Source organism: Pyrus communis, chromosome 5 (assembly GCF_963583255.1).
Source record: "Pyrus communis chromosome 5, drPyrComm1.1, whole genome shotgun sequence".
NCBI lineage: Eukaryota > Viridiplantae > Streptophyta > Magnoliopsida > Rosales > Rosaceae > Pyrus > Pyrus communis.
Window position 1 is genome coordinate 1,026,829 of NC_084807.1, and position 19,301 is coordinate 1,046,129.

General features: G+C 38.0%; 1 protein-coding gene and 1 long non-coding RNA gene across 3 annotated transcripts; one reads left to right on the forward strand and one right to left on the reverse strand.

Annotated features, from left to right (window-relative positions):
* Positions 1-3,995: 3,995 nt before the first annotated feature.
* On the forward strand, positions 3,996-7,692 carry LOC137733926 (disease resistance protein RGA2-like). The gene is made up of 3 exons (XM_068473141.1): positions 3,996-4,409; positions 4,674-7,494; positions 7,625-7,692. Exons 1-2 carry the CDS (start codon positions 4,104-4,106, stop codon positions 7,491-7,493), a joined length of 3,126 nt encoding a protein of 1,041 aa, XP_068329242.1. The 5' UTR covers positions 3,996-4,103; the 3' UTR covers position 7,494; positions 7,625-7,692.
* Positions 7,693-8,431: 739 nt separating this feature from the next.
* LOC137735697 (uncharacterized) lies at positions 8,432-10,515 on the reverse strand. Of its 2 annotated transcripts, none has more exons than XR_011068675.1 (3): positions 9,717-10,114; positions 8,655-8,859; positions 8,432-8,568 (listed from the first exon to the last, which is right to left on the reverse strand). It is a non-coding gene; the product is annotated as an uncharacterized lncRNA (long non-coding RNA). The 2 variants fall into 2 exon arrangements; XR_011068676.1 differs by adding an exon at positions 10,197-10,515 and having other exon boundaries at positions 8,514-8,859; positions 9,717-9,856.
* Between the last annotated feature and the right edge of the window lie 8,786 nt (positions 10,516-19,301).

Genomic DNA, 19,301 nt, shown 5'->3' on the forward strand with positions numbered 1-19,301 from the left:
AGTATTACTATCTAGTGATATTCTTCTAGATTTGTAAGTGATAGTTATTAGGTTCGATTATTGGTAAAGACAAATTTGAACGATATTATTAATAGTTTTTTTGTAAGACTTAGTTTACTCTCTCATTTTCTTAGTGTAAATAATATCAATTATTCAAATAATAATAATAATAATGGATTGAGGTTTGAAATTTCCTTATTCCAAATGGACCCCAATTTATGACTTTGTTTAGTCTATTAGCATTATATTATCAACATAAATTGACATTATGATATCTTATCATCCCTTTTACTTTTAGATCTCATTTGACAGCTCGGACTGTATTAACTATTTCAATCGGATATGATAATTTGTATATCAAATAATACTGATTAAATTAGTCGAACGTTTGGTGTAGAATCGAACTAAAAACCGATTATACGTAATGCATTTTTATTTTATGAAAGACAATGTCAAAAATTGTAAATAAAATGAAAAAAAGAAAGGAAAAATGACACACCCCAATTGAGATCAGGGCATGCTGGCCGTCACGTGGAAGTGACGTAACCATGTGCACAGTGCAGAAGCTAATAAAATAAAATAATAATAAAAGTAGTACGAATAAATAAAAACCAGCTTTACACAAAGTAATAACAAACACGTGCAAGCGTAAGTGTGAACACGAAGTTCAGAGCACGGAGACTTAATGCAGTCTGAGAGAAAACGACACAACAAAAGCACACCCGAAGGTGGTCCTACACTGGTGATAGTCTGTCAGATATGCCAGAGAAATCCTCAGGGAAACCACCAAACGTGCTAGCCAACTAGAACCTGGAGGGGCACAAAACAAAAAGTGTGAGTGGGCAAAAACAAAGCTTTACAAAAACCATTTCATAAACAAGTTATAACCCATCGCCGTAAAACCTGTATACTTCCCAGAAAATAGAATATAAATATATATATATATATATATATATATATATAAATCATGCTCGGAAAATATGCTATGCCAAAACCTCAAAATAAATGCAAGTGCTCAGGTAATATCACATCAATGTCATATAATCTGTCAGCCGGAGTCACCTAACGTGACCTGTACGGCTGAATCTAGAGCTCAAATCTTCATCTCACTAACTATACCTGCACACGAGTCGGAACCACCTAAAGTGGTCTGTACGACAAGCTTGGGTGTAATATAAGTACGCTCAAGTGCTACGATCACGTGAAGGCTAGGCGAATAATCGCGGGTCACCTACGAGTCGGAACCACCTAAAGTGGTCTGTACGACGGGACTGTGCACCTAACTTGGATCCAAGATGAACGTGTGGTGCGAGAGGTGAACATCACGTGAAGGACTGTGCCCAACTCTGGGCGGGAGCACTAACACCGGGGGTGCATGTTATGAGCTCTCTAAGCATCTCAAAACACTACTAAACATAAACATAAATCATACTCACCTGGCACTTACCTGTGCGTCCGCAGCACCAAACATACATATATATGCAACTAACAATGCATAACAAATGGCAATATAATGCATGGCATATAACGAATAAACGTATAAATTCACTTTCTGGGAAAACCAAAAGCCCACTTACTGGTATGTGGAAGGGTCGTAACCCCCTTACCTCGAGTGACCACGCTCGTCCTCGGGATAGGTATCACCTATATGAAACAACTATAAAAACGTAAATTTTAAAGCACATAACCAACCTTAAGAAATAACTTCTCATACAATGCTCAAATGGGGTGTATGAATACACCAACGTGATCTACTCAACCTCAGGAACATCCCTATATTTTTAGAAAAAAATTTCACCGTCGCACGCACCCCCACGCGTCAACCAAGGCACGGCCACACGCGCCGCCCACGCGCAGGCACGTGCCTGGCACGCTGACGGCGTCAGGAATATTTCGTTAACTTTAACGGATTCCGTCAACGGCGTTAGGAATATTCCGTCCAAACTGACGGAATATTCCGTCGTCTTCTTCGGCGAGGCTCCGGCACAGTCGCTGGCGCTGGAAAATCGGGAAAATTTTCAAATCGTCCTATCTTCTAAGTTTTTTAACCAAATTTCATAAAATTGGTACCAAATTGAAGCTTACAACGAGAGGAACAAGTTCATACCACTTTCAAGTGCTAAAATCCACGAAATCTCGCCGGGAAAACACCACCAACTCCGGCCAACCTCGAAACTCGCGATCCTGACGTCCAAAACCTTCAAACGAACCACCTCGAGCCTTCTAAGGACCTCATCAAGCTTCCTACAAGCTTGAAATTCCCAAAAACATAAGAATTTACGTGTGCATGAACAGTGACACAATCGGGGTATCCCGAGTTAGACGTGAAAACGAAGGTATCCTTACCTGAAATGGGTATGGTTGAACTTCTACGGACCTCACGAGCAAGAATATGTACTTTGTTTCTTCGATCTGTGAAGATTACAAGGGTTTTGGGGTATGTCCGTACAATGGGAATGAAAATAGGGAAGGGGAAATGGCACGGGACAGGGTGCAGATTATGGGAAAGGTGAGGGTGTGTGTGTGTGGAAAGGTGTGGTCCACAACCAGCCACACCAAGCTCAAAACAACCACACAACGTGAAAAATCATACTAGGGGCAAAATCGTCTTTTCACGCGTACATTTTTAAAATTTCCGGGACGGGCTGTCAGAAAAAAAATCGATAGAATAATTAATCTTGTACAAACAATTTGTCGTCATTGATATTCTACGCACAACCCAAAAAAGTTATGGGTGTGGATTCATGGCAAATCGAAGCACCATGAAGGTGCGGAATCACACGTAGATGGTGAGATCCACTCCAGATTCAAACGAAAGGACGAGTTGTAGGTTGTCGGGTTTCAGATCCTCTCAAGGAAATCGATTAATTGAATTTACATCATGGTAGGTTGTCGCAACTGCATAAATGAGCCAAGAAACTTGATCTTCCAACCCAAATTAATTTCACAGAATTTAAATTTTGTCCAACCCTAATTAATTTCACACAATTTTAATTTTGCAGATCAAAACCTTAATTTTGAAAGGAACTGTAACTTCATCAAATTTTTTGAGCGGAACAGAAAGAAGAAGAAGAAGAAGAAGAAATCTTGATGAAGACGATAGTTGAACGACCGCAACGAGATTGACTCTTGTGCACGATGCGAGAGAGAGGGACGCTACAGAAGAGAGCGGGATAACACAGCGTGGTTTTCCTACCAACTAATAATACAAAGGTTTTGAGTTGGATAATTTAGTAGGTGTATACCGTATAAAGATATGAACCCAGTTTAATTAATTCGGGTACTATTTAGTGTAAAATTAAACTAAACACTTGGGGTCCGAACTATTTATCTTGTCCGGTTCGCTATACGACTTGTCAAATGAAACCTTAACGTATAATGTTGCTTCACTGGTAATCTTCTAACAATTGCATAGTTTTAGCATTATTCAAGCTTACATCAAAACAGTAGCAGTATTCAAACTTACATCAAAATAGTCTTTGTCTTTCATCTCATATAACTTTTGAGATGAAGACACTTGATAAAATAGTTGCAATATTATTATTATTATTATTTCTTTTCTCAACCCTCATTTTTTGAAACTAAAAATTGAAGGAGATCTAATTTTCTCAGCTGAAAGAAGGCGTCAGAAAAGTGCAACGTTAGGTGTATAAATTCGTATTGAAGATACAAATAAAATTGGAATGGTTGCTTCTATTTGGAAGTGATGTGTTGACACGTCCGGCTGTGGGTTTACAAACGATGGTGGGTTATAATAGCGCGTGGGCCCAGGGAGTGGTGGGTGAGGGAACATGTGTTGGTAATCAAATTAAAGACACAACACAAAGCTTTAGTAGGGCACTAGCTAATACTTTACTAGCTACCAGGGCACAAAAGTAGAGGAAAACTATTTTCAACTTTCAATTATTAAGGCCAGCTATACCATGTTGACCATGTTCTCGCTACGTATTGACCATTACTAGGTCTTTGTTTTTATTTTATACATTGAATGATGTGTGAGTGGCTAGAGGAGCCATCTTTCACTGTGCAAAACTATATTCTTAGTTACAATCTTCTACTTTAATTCACTTCACCTGGGTTTTTGCTCGTCCTGAATACAAGAAATGGCAGAAGGAGTTCTCTTCAATATTGCTGAACGGATCATTGTAAGGCTTGGCAACCGTGCTTTCCAACGGATTGGATCGATTTGGGGTGTCCCAGATGAGCTCAACAAGCTCAAGGAGACAGTTGCCGGATTCCAAGCTGTTCTTCTTGACGCTGAGCAAAAGCAAGCCAACAACAATGAAGTCAAACTGTGGCTCCAAAGCGTAGAAGATGCAGTTTATGAAGCCGATGACGTGCTGGATGAGTTTAATACTCAAGTTCAGCGGAGACAAGTGTTGCGTGGCAATACTAAGCTGTCAAATAAGGTATGCCTCTTTTTCTTTAGATCAAAGATATTAAGGAGAGGATTCGAGAGGTTCCATCTTGGAGAACATTTTTATAGTCACGTAAGCCCATTGATATTCACCTATTAGGAGTACAATAGGGCTCTCAATAACTCATAAGTTGTTACAATAAGTCTTTTTCATTATTATTTTGAATGTTTCATATAACTTACCGTTACAAAACTCTATTAACTTATTAATACAATTCTATCAAGATAATGATTGTGTCTACTCAAACTCTTACAGGTGCGCTTTTTCTTTTCTAGCTCAAATCAACTTGTTTTTGGGTTAGAGATGAGTCATAAGATAAAAGATATTAACAAGAGGCTTAGTGAGGTTGCATCCCGTAGACCCAGTGACTTAAACAATAATCGTGAAGATACAAGATTTATATTGAGAGAGAGGGTCACTCACTCGTTTGTCCCTAAGGATAATATTATAGGGAGAGATGAAGATAAAATGGCAATTATCCAACTTTTGTTGGATCCCATCTCAACTGAGAATGTGTCAACCATTTCCATAGTTGGAATTGGAGGATTGGGGAAAAGTGCCCTTGCCCAACTCATATTCAATGATGAGGTGATTCAAAAGCATTTTGAGTTGAAAATATGGATATGTGTCTCTATTATATTTGAGTTGGATATACTGGCTAAGAAAATCCTAAAAGTTGACAAGCTCGATAAGAAGCAGCGTGATATGGTGGACGAGCTTAACATGGATCAACTGCAAAATGATCTTAGAAAGAAAGTAAATGGGAAGAAATACCTACTTGTGTTGGATGATGTTTGGAATGAGGAACCACAGAAGTGGCTTAGCTTGATGGACTTGTTAAAAGGTGGTGGAGAAGGTAGTAGAATATTAATAACCACTCGTACTAAAACCGTTGCGATGACATCACACACAACTAAACAGTACCCCTTAAGGGGTTTGAATGAAGTGCAAAGCTGGTCCTTATTTAAGAAAATGACTTTTCAAGATGGAAAAGAACTAGAGAATTCAACAATTAAGGCAGTTGGGATGGAGGTTGTAAGAAAATGTAAGGGAGTTCCACTCGCTATAAGGACGATAGGTGGGATGTTGCGCAACAAACATCATGAAATAGAATGGTTTAATTTCAAAGAAAGGAAACTTTCAAAAATAAGTCAAAAAGAAGATGATATTTTACCAACACTCAAACTAAGTTATGATGTGCTCCCATCACATTTGAAGCATTGTTTTGCTTATTGTAGCTTGTTCCCACCTGATTATGAGATCTCTGTACCAAGATTGATTAGACTTTGGGTGGCACAAGGGTTCATTGAGTCATGCGACGAAAACGAGTGTTTGGAGGATGTTGCGTTTGAATATTACAGGGAATTGTTGTGCAGATCGTTTTTTCAAGAAGAAAAAATAAATGATTTTGGTATAATAAGTTGTAAAATGCACGATCTCATGAATGAACTTGCAATCTTAGTGTCGGGGGTCGGAAGTGTCGTAGTTGATTTGAACCAAAAGAATTTTCATGAAAAGCTTCGTCATCTATCTTTCAATTTTGAAATTGATTTGTCGAAATGGGAAGTGCCAACATCCTTGCTAAAAGCAAGCAAGATACGAACCTTTCTTTTTCTTCAACAAGCTTGGGGTGATCGCCAAAGTTCCTCACGTAATGCATTTTATACTACAATTGTTTCAAATTTTAAGTTATTACGGATGTTGAGTCTCAATGAATTAGGAATTACAACATTACCTAATTGTCTTAAAAAAATGAAACATTTGAGATATCTTGATCTTAGTGAGAATCCCATGGAAAGACTTCCAGATTGGATAGTTGGACTTTCGAATTTGGAAACACTAGATCTCAGTTGGTGTGGAAGTCTTGTGGAATTGCCTAGAGACATTAAAAAAATGATCAACTTGAGGCATCTCATCTTGGAAGGCTGTATGGGGTTGAGTGGAATGCCACGTGGAATTGGTGAATTGAATGGTGTTCGTACATTGAATAGATTTGTTTTGAGCGAAAGCAATTGTTTGGGGAGGGGCGGTAGTGCTGGTCTTGCTGAGCTGGGGACCCTTAACGAATTAAGGGGAGAGTTAAAGATATTGGATTTGAGGCATGTGGTGTCAGAATCAAATGTTGGTACACCTCTCAAGGACAAACACCTTGATGAGTTGCATTTAGTCTGGAAAGAGGGAGAAGATATAAGCGCGGTTGATGAGGAGGATATTATAAAGTCAATGGAAGTATTGCAACCCCCTTCTAATCTAAAGCACTTGGGAGTGTGGGGTTATGGTGGTGTGAGGTTTGCGAGTTGGTTTTCTTCTCTCATAAATATTGTTAATCTCGAATTGTGGTTTTGTAAGAGATGCCAACGTCTTCCGCCCTTGGATCATTTGCCTTCCCTTAAGTCTCTTGAGCTACAGAATTTGGAGAAGTTGGAGTACATATCAGAGAATGAGAGCAGTAATAGTATGAGTGATGAGATGATGAGGATCTCATTCTTTCCCTCCCTGGAGACACTCGAGTTAAACAATTGCCCTGTTCTGAAGGGATGGTGGAGGGCCCACACTCATAACAGTGCTGCTTCTTCTTCATCAACGGAAAATCTGTCGTTGCCTTCTTTTCCTCGTCTTTCTACATTGTCTATTGATGAGTGTCCTAATCTAACTTCCATGCCTCTGTATCCAAATGTGGAGAGAATACATCTTGAGAAGAGCAGCTGGAAGGTTGTCGATTCCTTGTTTGTTAGAGGAGCATCTGATATTACACATGATGTTGGTGTTGATGTTGATGTTTCTGCCTCTTCTTCTTCCCCTCATCTCTCCAAATTAACACATCTGACACTCGGTGGAATTGAGGATTTGGCATCACTGCCAGAAGAAATAAGCAATCTCACATCACTTAAGGAGCTTGCAATTGATTATTGCCCTAAATTGGCATCACTGCCAGAAGGGATTCGTGGACTCCCCTGTTTAAATAGATTGAAAATTCACCGTTGCCCCATGTTAAGCGAAAGATGCAAGAAAGAAACAGGTGAGGACTGGTTTAAGATTGCTCACATCCAATCCATTGAAATTGATGAATCTTAAGGTGCGTTTTCTAACTTGATTAAATTTACACTTGCCTAATTCAGTATAAGCTACGAATTATTAAAATGCCAATCTCGTCTCTTATTTTTATTCTTCATTCATCATCACCATCATTTTATTTTTCTTTCCAGATGGCATACCATGTGGATCAATGATTTTGGTATGCATTCATTACCCACTAAATTCAATTTTTTTTTTTGGATTCAATATGTAAGGGCCATGTTGATTTTGGTATGCATTCATTACCGTTTGGATTCAGTATGTAAGGGCCATGTTGATTGCTTGAAATGGTTGTATATGATTTTACTTTTGATCGTAGGGGTTTTAAGTACTATGTCCCCTCGTTGTATGTTTTTTCTTTAAATAATATAATATGGGCGTGAGGGCCTAGCCCCCCAGCTTTGACTGGGTTCCAGCCCTCATTAAATATTTCTTTTTAATATTTGTTGATGTATTGGAAGCAAAATCACCTTTGTCACATTATAACATACAAGTTGCATAATTATACACAAACAATGATAATAAAAAAAAAATTACGTCTATTAATTGTCAATGCACTAAAGTAACCAAATATTCTAAGATCGAAGAAAGTCCAAAATCAACTTTTGATATGGCTCGGGACACAAAAATCTGCTCCAAAACCCGAAACTAATCACAAAAAACGCTACATTCTCAGTAAAGCAAATAAACTAATTATGTTTTGTTTAGTCAAAAGGAAATTCATGACAGCCATTACAAAAACAAAAATATTTGTTGTTTTTTCTATGTCCCGTCTCTATAAACAACTCAGACAACTCCTAGTTAGTTTCTTTGTTTTCTTTTCCTTGATTTCCTTAGCAATCAAATGGTCTCCCCAAGTAAAAACAAATTCTTCAAACATACCGAATGTTTTCTTCAAACAAGTTCTAAAGGAAGTTCTAATCACTACGAAAACAGCTTAATAACAGTTGATTATCTCTAAAACAAAGAGGGAAAACATAGAAATACTATCTGTAATTAATAATAAAAAAATACCATGAATTTGTTTTTGGGAAGCTGCTTTTAGCTTAGTACCCTCATCTGGCGAAAACATATCCTACAATGCAGCAAGAAATAGAGTAAAAGGAATAATAGTTGGTTTCCATTTAGAACCTCAAAACCCCAATTTAGTCTTTCTCTTACCGGAGAGAACAGCATCTCCGGTGAAAGTGAATTCGGACTTGGCATCCATTCCTCCATCATACTTAGAAGCAACCACATCCTGAAAGTAAGTCCCCTGACGAACTTCCCATCCATCCACTGACTCCGGAGTCTTGAACTTTACAATTGTAAGTTTGCTCTTGCTACTCTTTCCTGCTCATAATTGAGCCATTTTCTTCTTATAGTCCTACAATGCAAACAGTCAAAAGCTTCACATAAGCAATAAAATTCAAATCCAACATTGAACCAACCCATGAACTTAAAAGACATCAACACCGAAACAGATTACTAAATGTCAAAAAGGAGTATTTCAAGGATATGGCAATAAGGATCACACATGAAATGCTTTGGTAAGATTGTAGACCCCTCTTTGATCAACCCTGTAGAGGTCTCCGCTGATAGTAGAGCATGCAATAGCACAATATATAATCTTGTTACAGCCCTGTACTGCGGCGGACAGGGTAGCAGGATCACCCACATCTCCAGTCAATGGCAAGACATATATGAAAAAAGAGAGAATGATAACACCCACCATTTAAAGGAGTAAAAGCACAAAAAAATATCTTGCAAACCCTTGATTTATCAGTAAAGCACATCAGAACCAAACAGTCAAGAAAATAACTTAAAACCAATTCTATATTTCTAATCAGAAGATGTGCAATTTTTTTTTTTTTTTCGTCTTCAATTTGTGGCACTTCATTCTCAATAATGAACAATTCACAAAATTCTAGATTTACTACATCAAAGGACAGACCGAATAGGAAAATGCATCATTCGTTATCCAACTTGAAACAACAATCCCACTAAAATTGACTACTCATAAGAATCTCATTCCACAAAACTTCTTCAGTCCAGGCCTAACCAACTGCAAGCAAAAAAATCCCCAAGATACATACTTTCATCCAAATCATCCACCGCCATTAACAAAACCACAACCTATATCTTCCTTTCAGCTAAGATTAAAGCAAAATTTGAAACCTTAATCACTCCCAAACATGCTTTTGGAATATGAATAGAAAGAAACTTGAAATTAGAGGATCATACAGAATTGGGATGGGGATTGGACTCGTGCTCAGAATCAACCTCTTCCTCTTCAGATTGATCACCGAATAGATTCTGCATCACCCGGTGCCACTTCTCCTTCCCCATCGCTGCTGGTGTGTGTTGCCGTCGGAGCCCTCAAACTACTGACATTAAATAGTTCATTGATTAGATCATAGAAAATATCACCATAGCATACTGCAACTTCGAGAAGTGTGTGTCGAAACAAATTTGAAGAGGAATGAAACCCCTGTTAACCAAATCATCAACAATAACATAAGCCACACCAATCGTAGCACACAAAACCAATCCGGCATGGTGAAATCCAGTCAACAAAACAAAAAATACTCCGAAACCCATCAGTCAATATACAGCAAGTAGAAGCAACGCAATTAAAAAAAATAAAATAAAATAAAAAAAAAAAAAAACCATAAATCCGGAATGATGCAAACAGTTAAAACTAGGGTTTGATAATTAATGCACCTATTGCTATTAGACTTTGATCCCCGGGAATTACTGGATACTGTTGATGATATCGTTGTGTTCAAGCCAATGCATTTCAACCCTATTCGGCAAAACATCACAAACTCCATCAGAAAAAGATTCTCAAAGATAATGGGTGAGGGGATTTCATTTGAATTGCCAGAGGATGCTGTTTAAAAGATCCTGACTGGAATATGGCTAGGCCGGACTGCCTTAAAGGAATGGGCAGAAAAGGTTCTAGCTCCGAGCGTCCAACTGCTCAAATACCCAAATTAATAACCAAACAATAAAAAATAATACAAAAATCAATGCCTTCACAGAAAAATATCTAAAACCCACAAAACCCCCCCCCCCCCCCCCACCACCACCACCCCCCCAAAAAAAAAAAAAATCATTCAAAAATCTCACCGTGCTCAGAAATATTAATAAAGAATAAGGGGTTTATATGAGCAAGAACACATACAAAACTTGGAAATGTCATATAATCCAAACCCACTTCCAATATTAGCCATAACGAAATGAGACCGTATCGACCCAGCCAGAGCCTTCTCGATAACCTCCTTCACCGCAACCTATCAATTCCAACACAAAAATTGAGAAAATGTGCGAGAAAATTTGAGCTTGTGATTTTCTCGGAAACCAAACAGGGGTCTAGACTCTAAACCAAACCTTAGGCGAGGGGTGGAGAGAGAGGGTAGAGGCGAGGAAGGATTCGGCTGCAGATTTGGTTCCAGGATTTGCTAACGCATGCCGCTGACGCGAAGGATAAGGCGGGTAGGTGCGAGAGGATGTCGTCCAAAAGGTCGTCGTTTAGCAGATGAGGCGAGGAGGGAGAGGGGAAGAAGCGGTGAAGAAGCAGAAGGCGATGCGTAGTCGAAGCGGAGCATCCCACGATGATCGACACGTGGGCACCAGGCACAAACGCAGAAAGCAACCCCCAAACCCTGTCGTTTGGTATGCAATCCCTTCCCCTTCTTTAGAATAAGGAAATGGTAATAAATGCTACGAGACGAGCATACTCCAAAGTATCACAAGAAGCCAGACAGGAGATTCAAAACACAAAGCAGCGACATGACGTTTTTAGTTTCTGAACATATATTATATGTTGAAAGTGATTCCCGCTCTTTTGAAATATTTAATTGGACGGATCAAAAAGAATAAGCGAACAAAAAAGAGCACAGAATGAGAATACGGACTTGGTTCCAAAAACCATAAATAGGAGATCAGGTTTGGTACTAAAGTAATTCTGAAAAAAAAACTGGTATTAAAAGAAGTTGGAAACTGTTTTTGTGTTTGGTAAACATTCAGCTTCAGCTTTTTTTTCACAGTTTTGGGTGGAAAAAAGCCAAAAACAAGAAGCTGCAAAACCCAACTTTGAAAAACCGATTTTTTTTCACATCTGTTTTATATAAAAATTTACCAAACACTATAATACTGTTTTTTTTTTTTTTTCAAAAGTACTTTTACAAAAAAATTTACCAAACACCCTGCTTTATTTCGCAGCTACTTATTCTCACAGCACAACAGCAGAAGCAGTTTTTTTTCAAAGCACAACAATACCAAGCCAGCCCTTATAACATTATAAAAGAAATGAGGCAGTCTCTTTGTACAGATTCTGGTTAGTGGTTCAATAAACAAATACAACAGAAACTACCATGAAAAATACCCTAATTGGAGCTATAAAACCACTACATTGAAAAGTACAACATAAAACAATCAGCACACGAGGTTACGGTTGCTTGCCACATCGAAAACTCTTACAGGGACTCCTCTTCGTTTGCCAATCACAAAGAAAGGTTCCGCTTCGTTGCTTCCATTTTTAACAAAAGATCCTTTATATCGGCTTGCAATGAAAAAAGAGAGAATGATAACACCCACCATTTAAAGGAGTAAAAGCACAAAAAAGATATCTTGCAAACCACAACCAAGGTACATACTTTCATCCAAATCATCCACCGCCATTAAGAAAACCACAACCTATATCTTCCTTCAGCTAAGATTAAAGCAAAATTTGAAACCCTAATCACTCCCAAACATGCTTTTGGAATATGAATAGAAAGGAAACTTGAAATTAGAGGATCATACAGAATTGGGATGGGGATTGGACTCGTGCTCGGAATCGACCTTTTCCTCTTGCTTTTCAGATTGATCACCAAAAAGGTTCTGCATCACCCGGTGCCACTTCTCTGGATTCTCTGGCAGTCCACCGACCATCTTCTGCTGAATCCACCATATCGGTCGGTGTCACAGCAACGGTTTTACTTTATTCTTAAAATTCTGACTCATACTCATATGCACCGTATCCAGCTTAACCACTTCATTATCCTCCTCATCCTCTGTTACTAAATAAGTAGGGGCAGCTGCCTTTGTTTATGCCTCTGTTACTAAATAAGTAGGGGCAGCTGCCTTTGTTACTAAATAAGTAGGGGCAGCTTAACCACTTCATTATCCTCCTCATCCTCGCAAAGCCCCACTTGAAATGTCTGAAGTTGAAGCTTGAGCTTAAGTTGTTCCGTGAGTGCATTAGCTTCTTTCCACTCATCTCAGCTTTCAATGTGGCACCTTCAACAGCCCAGATAGCATCATCCACCTACAAATATTGCAAAAGAAAAATATTTTAGCTCCTAAATCCAAACTGGAAAAGAAAAAACACAGAAAATTAAGTAAACAGAATGCAACTGAACTTGCACAGCTTGCTTCTCAAATTCACGAAATGTTGCTAGAATGTCGTAGCTGCATCGCAAATTCATCAGGTAATTTCTGTTGCCAATGATTTTCTATCAAATGAATTCATTTTGTGTTCAAAATCCAAGTAATTAATAATAAGAAGGATACCATGAATTTTATTACCCAAATCTTGTAACTAATAAGAAAAATACCATGAATTTCATTTTGGAAAGCTGCTTTTAGCTTAGTAGCTCCATTTGAGAATGCAAACATGGCATACCGGTCAAGGGTTCGACCCAAAGGAAGTGAAAGCTTTTTTGACAGTTCAATACCCTCTGGTGAAAACATATCCCCAGTCAATGGCAAGACAGATATGAAAAGGAGAGAAAATGATAACAACCACCGTTTAAAGGAGTAAAAGCAGAGTTAACACAGAGAAAACAACAAAAAATATAGGTAAAGCACATCAGAACCAAACAGTCAAGAAAATAACCAATTCTATATTTCCAATCAGAGTTCTTCCAACTACAGAGTTTGCCTATAAAAACGATGTGAATCAGCCTATGTTAAGTAAGGGGGATGTAACCATTCGAAGTGGTGTATGGTAAGAGGACTAACAATAAGGGGGGAGCGCAGCGATCAAAGCTTAGGTTTAGGGCCCACTAGGTTTAAACGAAAGAAGAGATCTTTCTAGCGATTCAGTTCCTAGAGGGTTCCAAACCTAGCCTTCTCGAGATCGGCTTTATTATTTGGTTAGGAGTTCGGTAGCTCGTCGGAGGAATGCCACTACGAAGCTTCTTCTCCCTCTTTTTGCAGTCGAATGGGCAAACTTCCTAGCCATAACCGGAATATGCCCTCCCGAGCAAGTGGATCAAAAGAGAAAAGAGGAATACGATTTGCTGGAATGCACCCACCAGTTTTGCAATGGTGGAAAGGTCTCTCGCCGCTCCCGCAGGCCTGGTACATCAGAACCAAACAGTCAAGAAAATAACCAATTCTATATTTCTAATCAGAAGATGTGCAATTTTTTTTATTCGTCTTCAATTTGTGGCACTTCATTCTTAATAAAGAACATTTCACAAAATTCCAAAACTGCTACAACATCAAGGGACGGACCGAATAGGAAACGACATCATTCATTATCCAGATTGAAACAACAATCCCACTAAAATTGACTACTCATAAGTATCTCATTCCACAAAACCGAAACAGATTACTAAATGTCAAACAGGAGTATTTCAAGGATATGGCAATAAGGATCACACCTGAAATGCTTTAGTAAGATTGTATACCCCTCTTTGATCAACCCTGTAGAGGTCTCCGCTGATAGTAGAGCATGCAGTAGCACAATAGATAATCTTGTTATAGCCCTGTACTGAGGCGTACAGGGTAGCAGGATCACCTGCATCCCCAGTCAATGGCAACACAGATATGAAAAAGGAGAGAAAATGATAACACCCACCGTTAAAAGGAGTAAATGCAGAGTTAAGACAGAAAACAATAAAAAATATCTTGCAAATTCTTGATTTATCGGTAATGCACATCAGAACCAAACAGTCAAGAAAATAATTTAAAACCAATTCTATATTTCTAATCAGATGATGTGCAATTTGTTTTTATTCGTCTTCAATTGTGGCACTTCATTCTTAATAAAGAACATTTCACAAAATTCCAGATCTGCTACAACATCAAAGGACAGACCGAATAGGAAAACGACATCATTCATTATCCAGATTGAAACAACATCCCACTAAAATTGACTACACATAAGAATCTCATTCCACAAATCTTCTTCAGTCCAGGCCTAAAGAACAGCAAGCAAAAAAATCGCCAAGACACATACTTTCATCCAAATCATCCACCGTCATTAACAAAACCACAACCTATATGTTCCTTCAGCTAAGATATACTAATTAAGATTAAGGGGTTTATATGAGCAAGAATACAAACAAATTTGGAAATGTCATACAATCCAAACCCACTTCCAATATTTAGCTATAACGAAATGAGGCCGTATCAGCCCAGCCAGAACCTTCTCGATAACCTCCTTCACCGCAAACTATCAATGCCAACACAAAAATTGAGAAAATGTGAGAGTAAATTTGAGCTTGTGATTTTCTCCGAAACCAAACAGGGGCCTAGACAGATGCTGCGCGGGAAGACTTTCTAAAGGCAATCAAATTTGCACCTCAAGACAATGCTATTGCAAGAGAGTTACGTCATCAGGCACGAAAGGCGTAAAGCTGAGTGGTCAAAGATCTTACGGCATTTTTTTCTTTTTTTTTTTTATCGGTCGAAACATCTTAAGCTCTTGAATTGTATGATAAATGAGGAAATCCGTGTATTGAACTTGATGGCAAACAAGACTGATTTGTGACCTTAATATCATCTCCAATTAAAAGGATTACGTATATTTTTTTTTTCTAGAGTTATAAAAAAATTAATTTTTAATGAACAGAGCTATGTTATATTTATATACCATTTTCAATTGAAATGATTAAATATAATCATTTACTAATTTATTAGTTTTAATTTTACTCTTTAAATTTATTTACTACTTATATCATGTGAAAATAAGGTTATTTAGACATAATTTTTTAGGTGGATAGAATGTGAAAAAATGGAGTAAAATGAGTCAAGATAGTAAAAATTCATGTTTTTTAAAATGGGTCCTGATTAACAATATGTAAACATAATGTATTTCTAAGGGCTCCGCATCTTTTTCAATTAAAACTAGGGTATAAGCACACACTTTGTGTGTGAACAATTTCATTTTCTTTTTTGTTTTTGATTAAGGAGTGTGATTAGTTTTGAAATTTTTTTAAAAAAAGTATGAGACAATGATGATGGGATCTCTTAAGAAGGGCATCTTTTTTTTAATATTACATAATTACCATTTTGCCCTCTTTGTGTAAATATTGTGTATCAAAAGTGAGGATAAAATAAGGAAATGGGGGTATGATTGTCATTTTGTCAGAAGATGCAAATTTACTATTTTGCCCTCCTTTTTGTCAAGAGTGTGTCTCAAAAGTGAGGGAAAAATTGAAAACAAAGTGGCAAAAAGTTGACAAGGTGTGTTCCCTTAATATATAGTATAGATACCTACACTATGCGTCTTTTTGCAAATTATGTATTTCTAAGGGCTCCACATCTTTTTCAATTAAAATACCTACAATATGCGTGTTTTTGCAAATTATGTATTTCTAAGGGCTCCGCATCTTTTTCAATTAAAATACCTATAATATGCGTGTTTTTGCAAATTATGTGTTCTGATTAAGTAAAATATGGTCAAATCAAGCCATGTTTTTGTCTATACAGACAAGCATGATTTTCCTGGTGGGTTTGAGATGCATGCGTCCACTCAGCTGTCAAGAAACCAGAAAGGCGTTGGTGCTGGGCTCCACAATTGGGCTGGTCGGCAGGCCCAACATACCTAGCTTGATAGTCTTTTGGCTATCATTCGGCTTGGTGGGTCCCAATTTTTTTTTGGCCCAACTCTCCATTGGAGTTGGGTTTTGTGGTATTTTGGGGCTAAAACTTGACCTATGGTCTAATAGAAGAGGAAAGAACTTCATTCAATCCACTAATCCCCAACTGATTCTAGCAGTTTTTAGTGCTCCGCAATTTTTTGGATAAATACAACACACAACAATTTCTATTCATATATCGCTCTTTGACATACTGCTTGGGAAAATCTGTCAGCACATGAAGATTTTGAATGCGTTAGGTTTTAATTTGGACAGTAAGGACTGGGGAATCCATTTTCATAATTTTGATAAAATTGATAGGCTGCAGCAAACTGCAGTACAGACTTCTAGATTTACTGATAAAGGTTCCATGATTTGTTCTACAATTTGGAACAATATTCTAACTCCAATGGCCAATGGTATTTTCTCCACTTCCATGAGTGGCTTAACTAAAGCAATTTCCACTTTTACTTTATCTAGACATATGATTGATACTATGACATTAGTTTGTCTAGTTGTCTACGATTGCTACACTTGTGCTATAAAGTTTATACTTGGCAGTACAATTATCGTATCTCCTACTATATATTTTCTGGAGTACCTGTTTACAAACACAATTGGCAATCAAATGCTTCATGGACGAAAAATGCAGCACGCTCCTCCGTGGTCTGATGGCTTTCTTGTTATTATATGGGAGGTCTTCTTGATAGATGTGTGCTGGGTTTTCACAATGGCAGATGAAGACATGATGATCATATGGGCATTAGCGTGGCATAGGTATCTGGGTTCAATTCTAGTTGTTTGTTGTCATCTTCAATCGATCAAGATTTCAGTTAGAACATCTTTGAAAGGAAATTCCTATCTAGTTGAGATTGCCCAAGCTGGTGCTAAAGGGGGAGTTATCTTTGAAACTTTGCTGGCAGAAGAAGATGCAGCTATCCTAATTGCTGCAATAAGACGACAGTTTTTTGGTGCCTTGACTCTTGATCTACATGTTGATTTCTCACTGTTGTTCACTAGTAACCTTGACCTTTGGCCTGTATGGGATCTGAGAGATGCTTTAACTACAGCTATAAAGTCAACGCTCTTTTTTAAGTTCCAAGAGAACCATTTCAAGGTGCACCGTCAATTCTTGGTTCTGCAGCGACACCAACATAAACCCTGCAGTACATCCTACTTGTCTACCACCACAGCTACTGGCCACAGGAGTAGGAATTCTTCACCCTAAATCCAAGCTTCACCCTTATCAGGTGCTATCTGTCAAAAGGATTGAGGTCGATATATGCAATATCCTTGCTGCCTTAGCTTTCTCCTCTGGTTCAAAAATGAAGAAGTTGGAGCATGAGGAAATTGGGTATTTTTCTTGTTGGGAGAACATGGGTTCACACCCCACTCTCAAATGTCCCTTGTTGAGTTCTCAGATGGTGCTCAGGCTCGTGTTGTGCTTGAACCTAGAGAAACTAAAGGGTTTACCCTAATTAGGATCGTTACAAATTAAGGATGACTCAAACAAGGATATTTACTCAACAAGAGAAGTTTATACAATTAACTGATTTTCATTCAAGTATGTGTTCTACATAGAATACACACATATTTATAGGCCTAGTATGTGTTATACAATTAACTGATTTTAGGATAATAAATCAGCCCGGTTCAAAACAGCCAACCTTCTATGTTAAGTAAAAAGACAGGTGTCACAAGGACAGTGCAGGAAGAGCGTGGGCGAAGGTCTTTTGGGCACAATAGATAATTAATTAATTAAGTTGATGTCTCTCTCGTCTGTATCTCATCATACAAGTAAGTCCCGCTTTTTCCTTTTTCTATTTTCCATGTTCTGTTTGTTTCCCGAGAAAATTCCAAGGAAAACGAAACCCTTCCTAATTTTTGGTTTGGAATTCGAATGCAATTGCATTAAATTTTGAGTCTTTGATAGGGGTATTTGCAGAATTTTGAGAAGGCTCTATGGATTATACAAGTTAGAAGTAATGGAGGATGGTTCTGGGATCTGGAGCAGGCTGAGCAGTAAAGGCCACCACTTGGTTTCTGTAAAAGCAAATATATGTCAAATCTTCGACTTTTAGTAGCTTGTTAGCTTCAAATAACTCATAAGTGTGTTTTCGAGCGATCGAGTTGGACTGAATGAACACATGAAGATGTTTTCTTACCCCTTTCTACTTGGTTTCTTCAAGAACAATTCATCATTAGGTCATTATCAAGCGGGAAACTTATTGTTTTTATTTAAGAATTGATAAGATTTTGGAAATAATATGTGTATCGAGAAGGAATGCAATAGTTGGATACTATGACTACTGCTTCCAGTACACCGATTCATCATTCCTCCATGCTTTTTTATGTTGAGTAACTCAGAAATCCTGTGTTCCAAAACTCATGTAGTATAAGTGGGGATGGCAGCTATGTAGTCCCTGTATAATGTGCAGGGGAAAGAAGAAGACTGTTTTTCCGCTCTGTGCATGAGTGAATTATAATTCCTATAGGGTCGTTCCCATATATTATGGGGCACTATAATTCCTATAGGGTAGTACAATCCATGTGAGCCTTGGAGAGGGCCGTCACAGTATAGATTACTGCTCATCTTTTCATCTTGTTTGTAGGTCGAGATGGTGAAAGTGAAACAGTAACTGAAGATGCTACCCTCGTTCATGGAGAACTTTCTTAAGATGCTAAAGGCCCTCCAAAAGTTGATTCCAAGGCGGAAATCCTTCACGAGAAAGTCACAAAGCAAATCGTTAAGGAAGGTCCTGGTCAAATACCATCCAAGTATTCAAAATGCTTCTGTAAGTGTCAAGTGGTTTCCTTTTTGGTACTGCTTTGCTGTGTGCATTAGTTCAAAACCCAACAATTGTTATGTGTGCATGTATATGTTAATATAGGAGTAAGACATGAATGAGCTTGTGACTTGCAAACAGACACAACATCAACGTTCACAGAGATGTGGATGTACTATTCGTAT

Excerpts from the sequence above, each read along its gene's own strand:
- LOC137733926 (XM_068473141.1), top strand. The coding sequence starts at position 4,104 with ATGGCAGAAGGAGTTCTCTTCAATATTGCTGAACGGATCATTGTAAGG. Across the intron at positions 4,410-4,673 it reads ATACTAAGCTGTCAAATAAG|GTGCGCTTTTTCTTTTCTAG; the intron begins GTATGCCTCTTT and ends AAACTCTTACAG.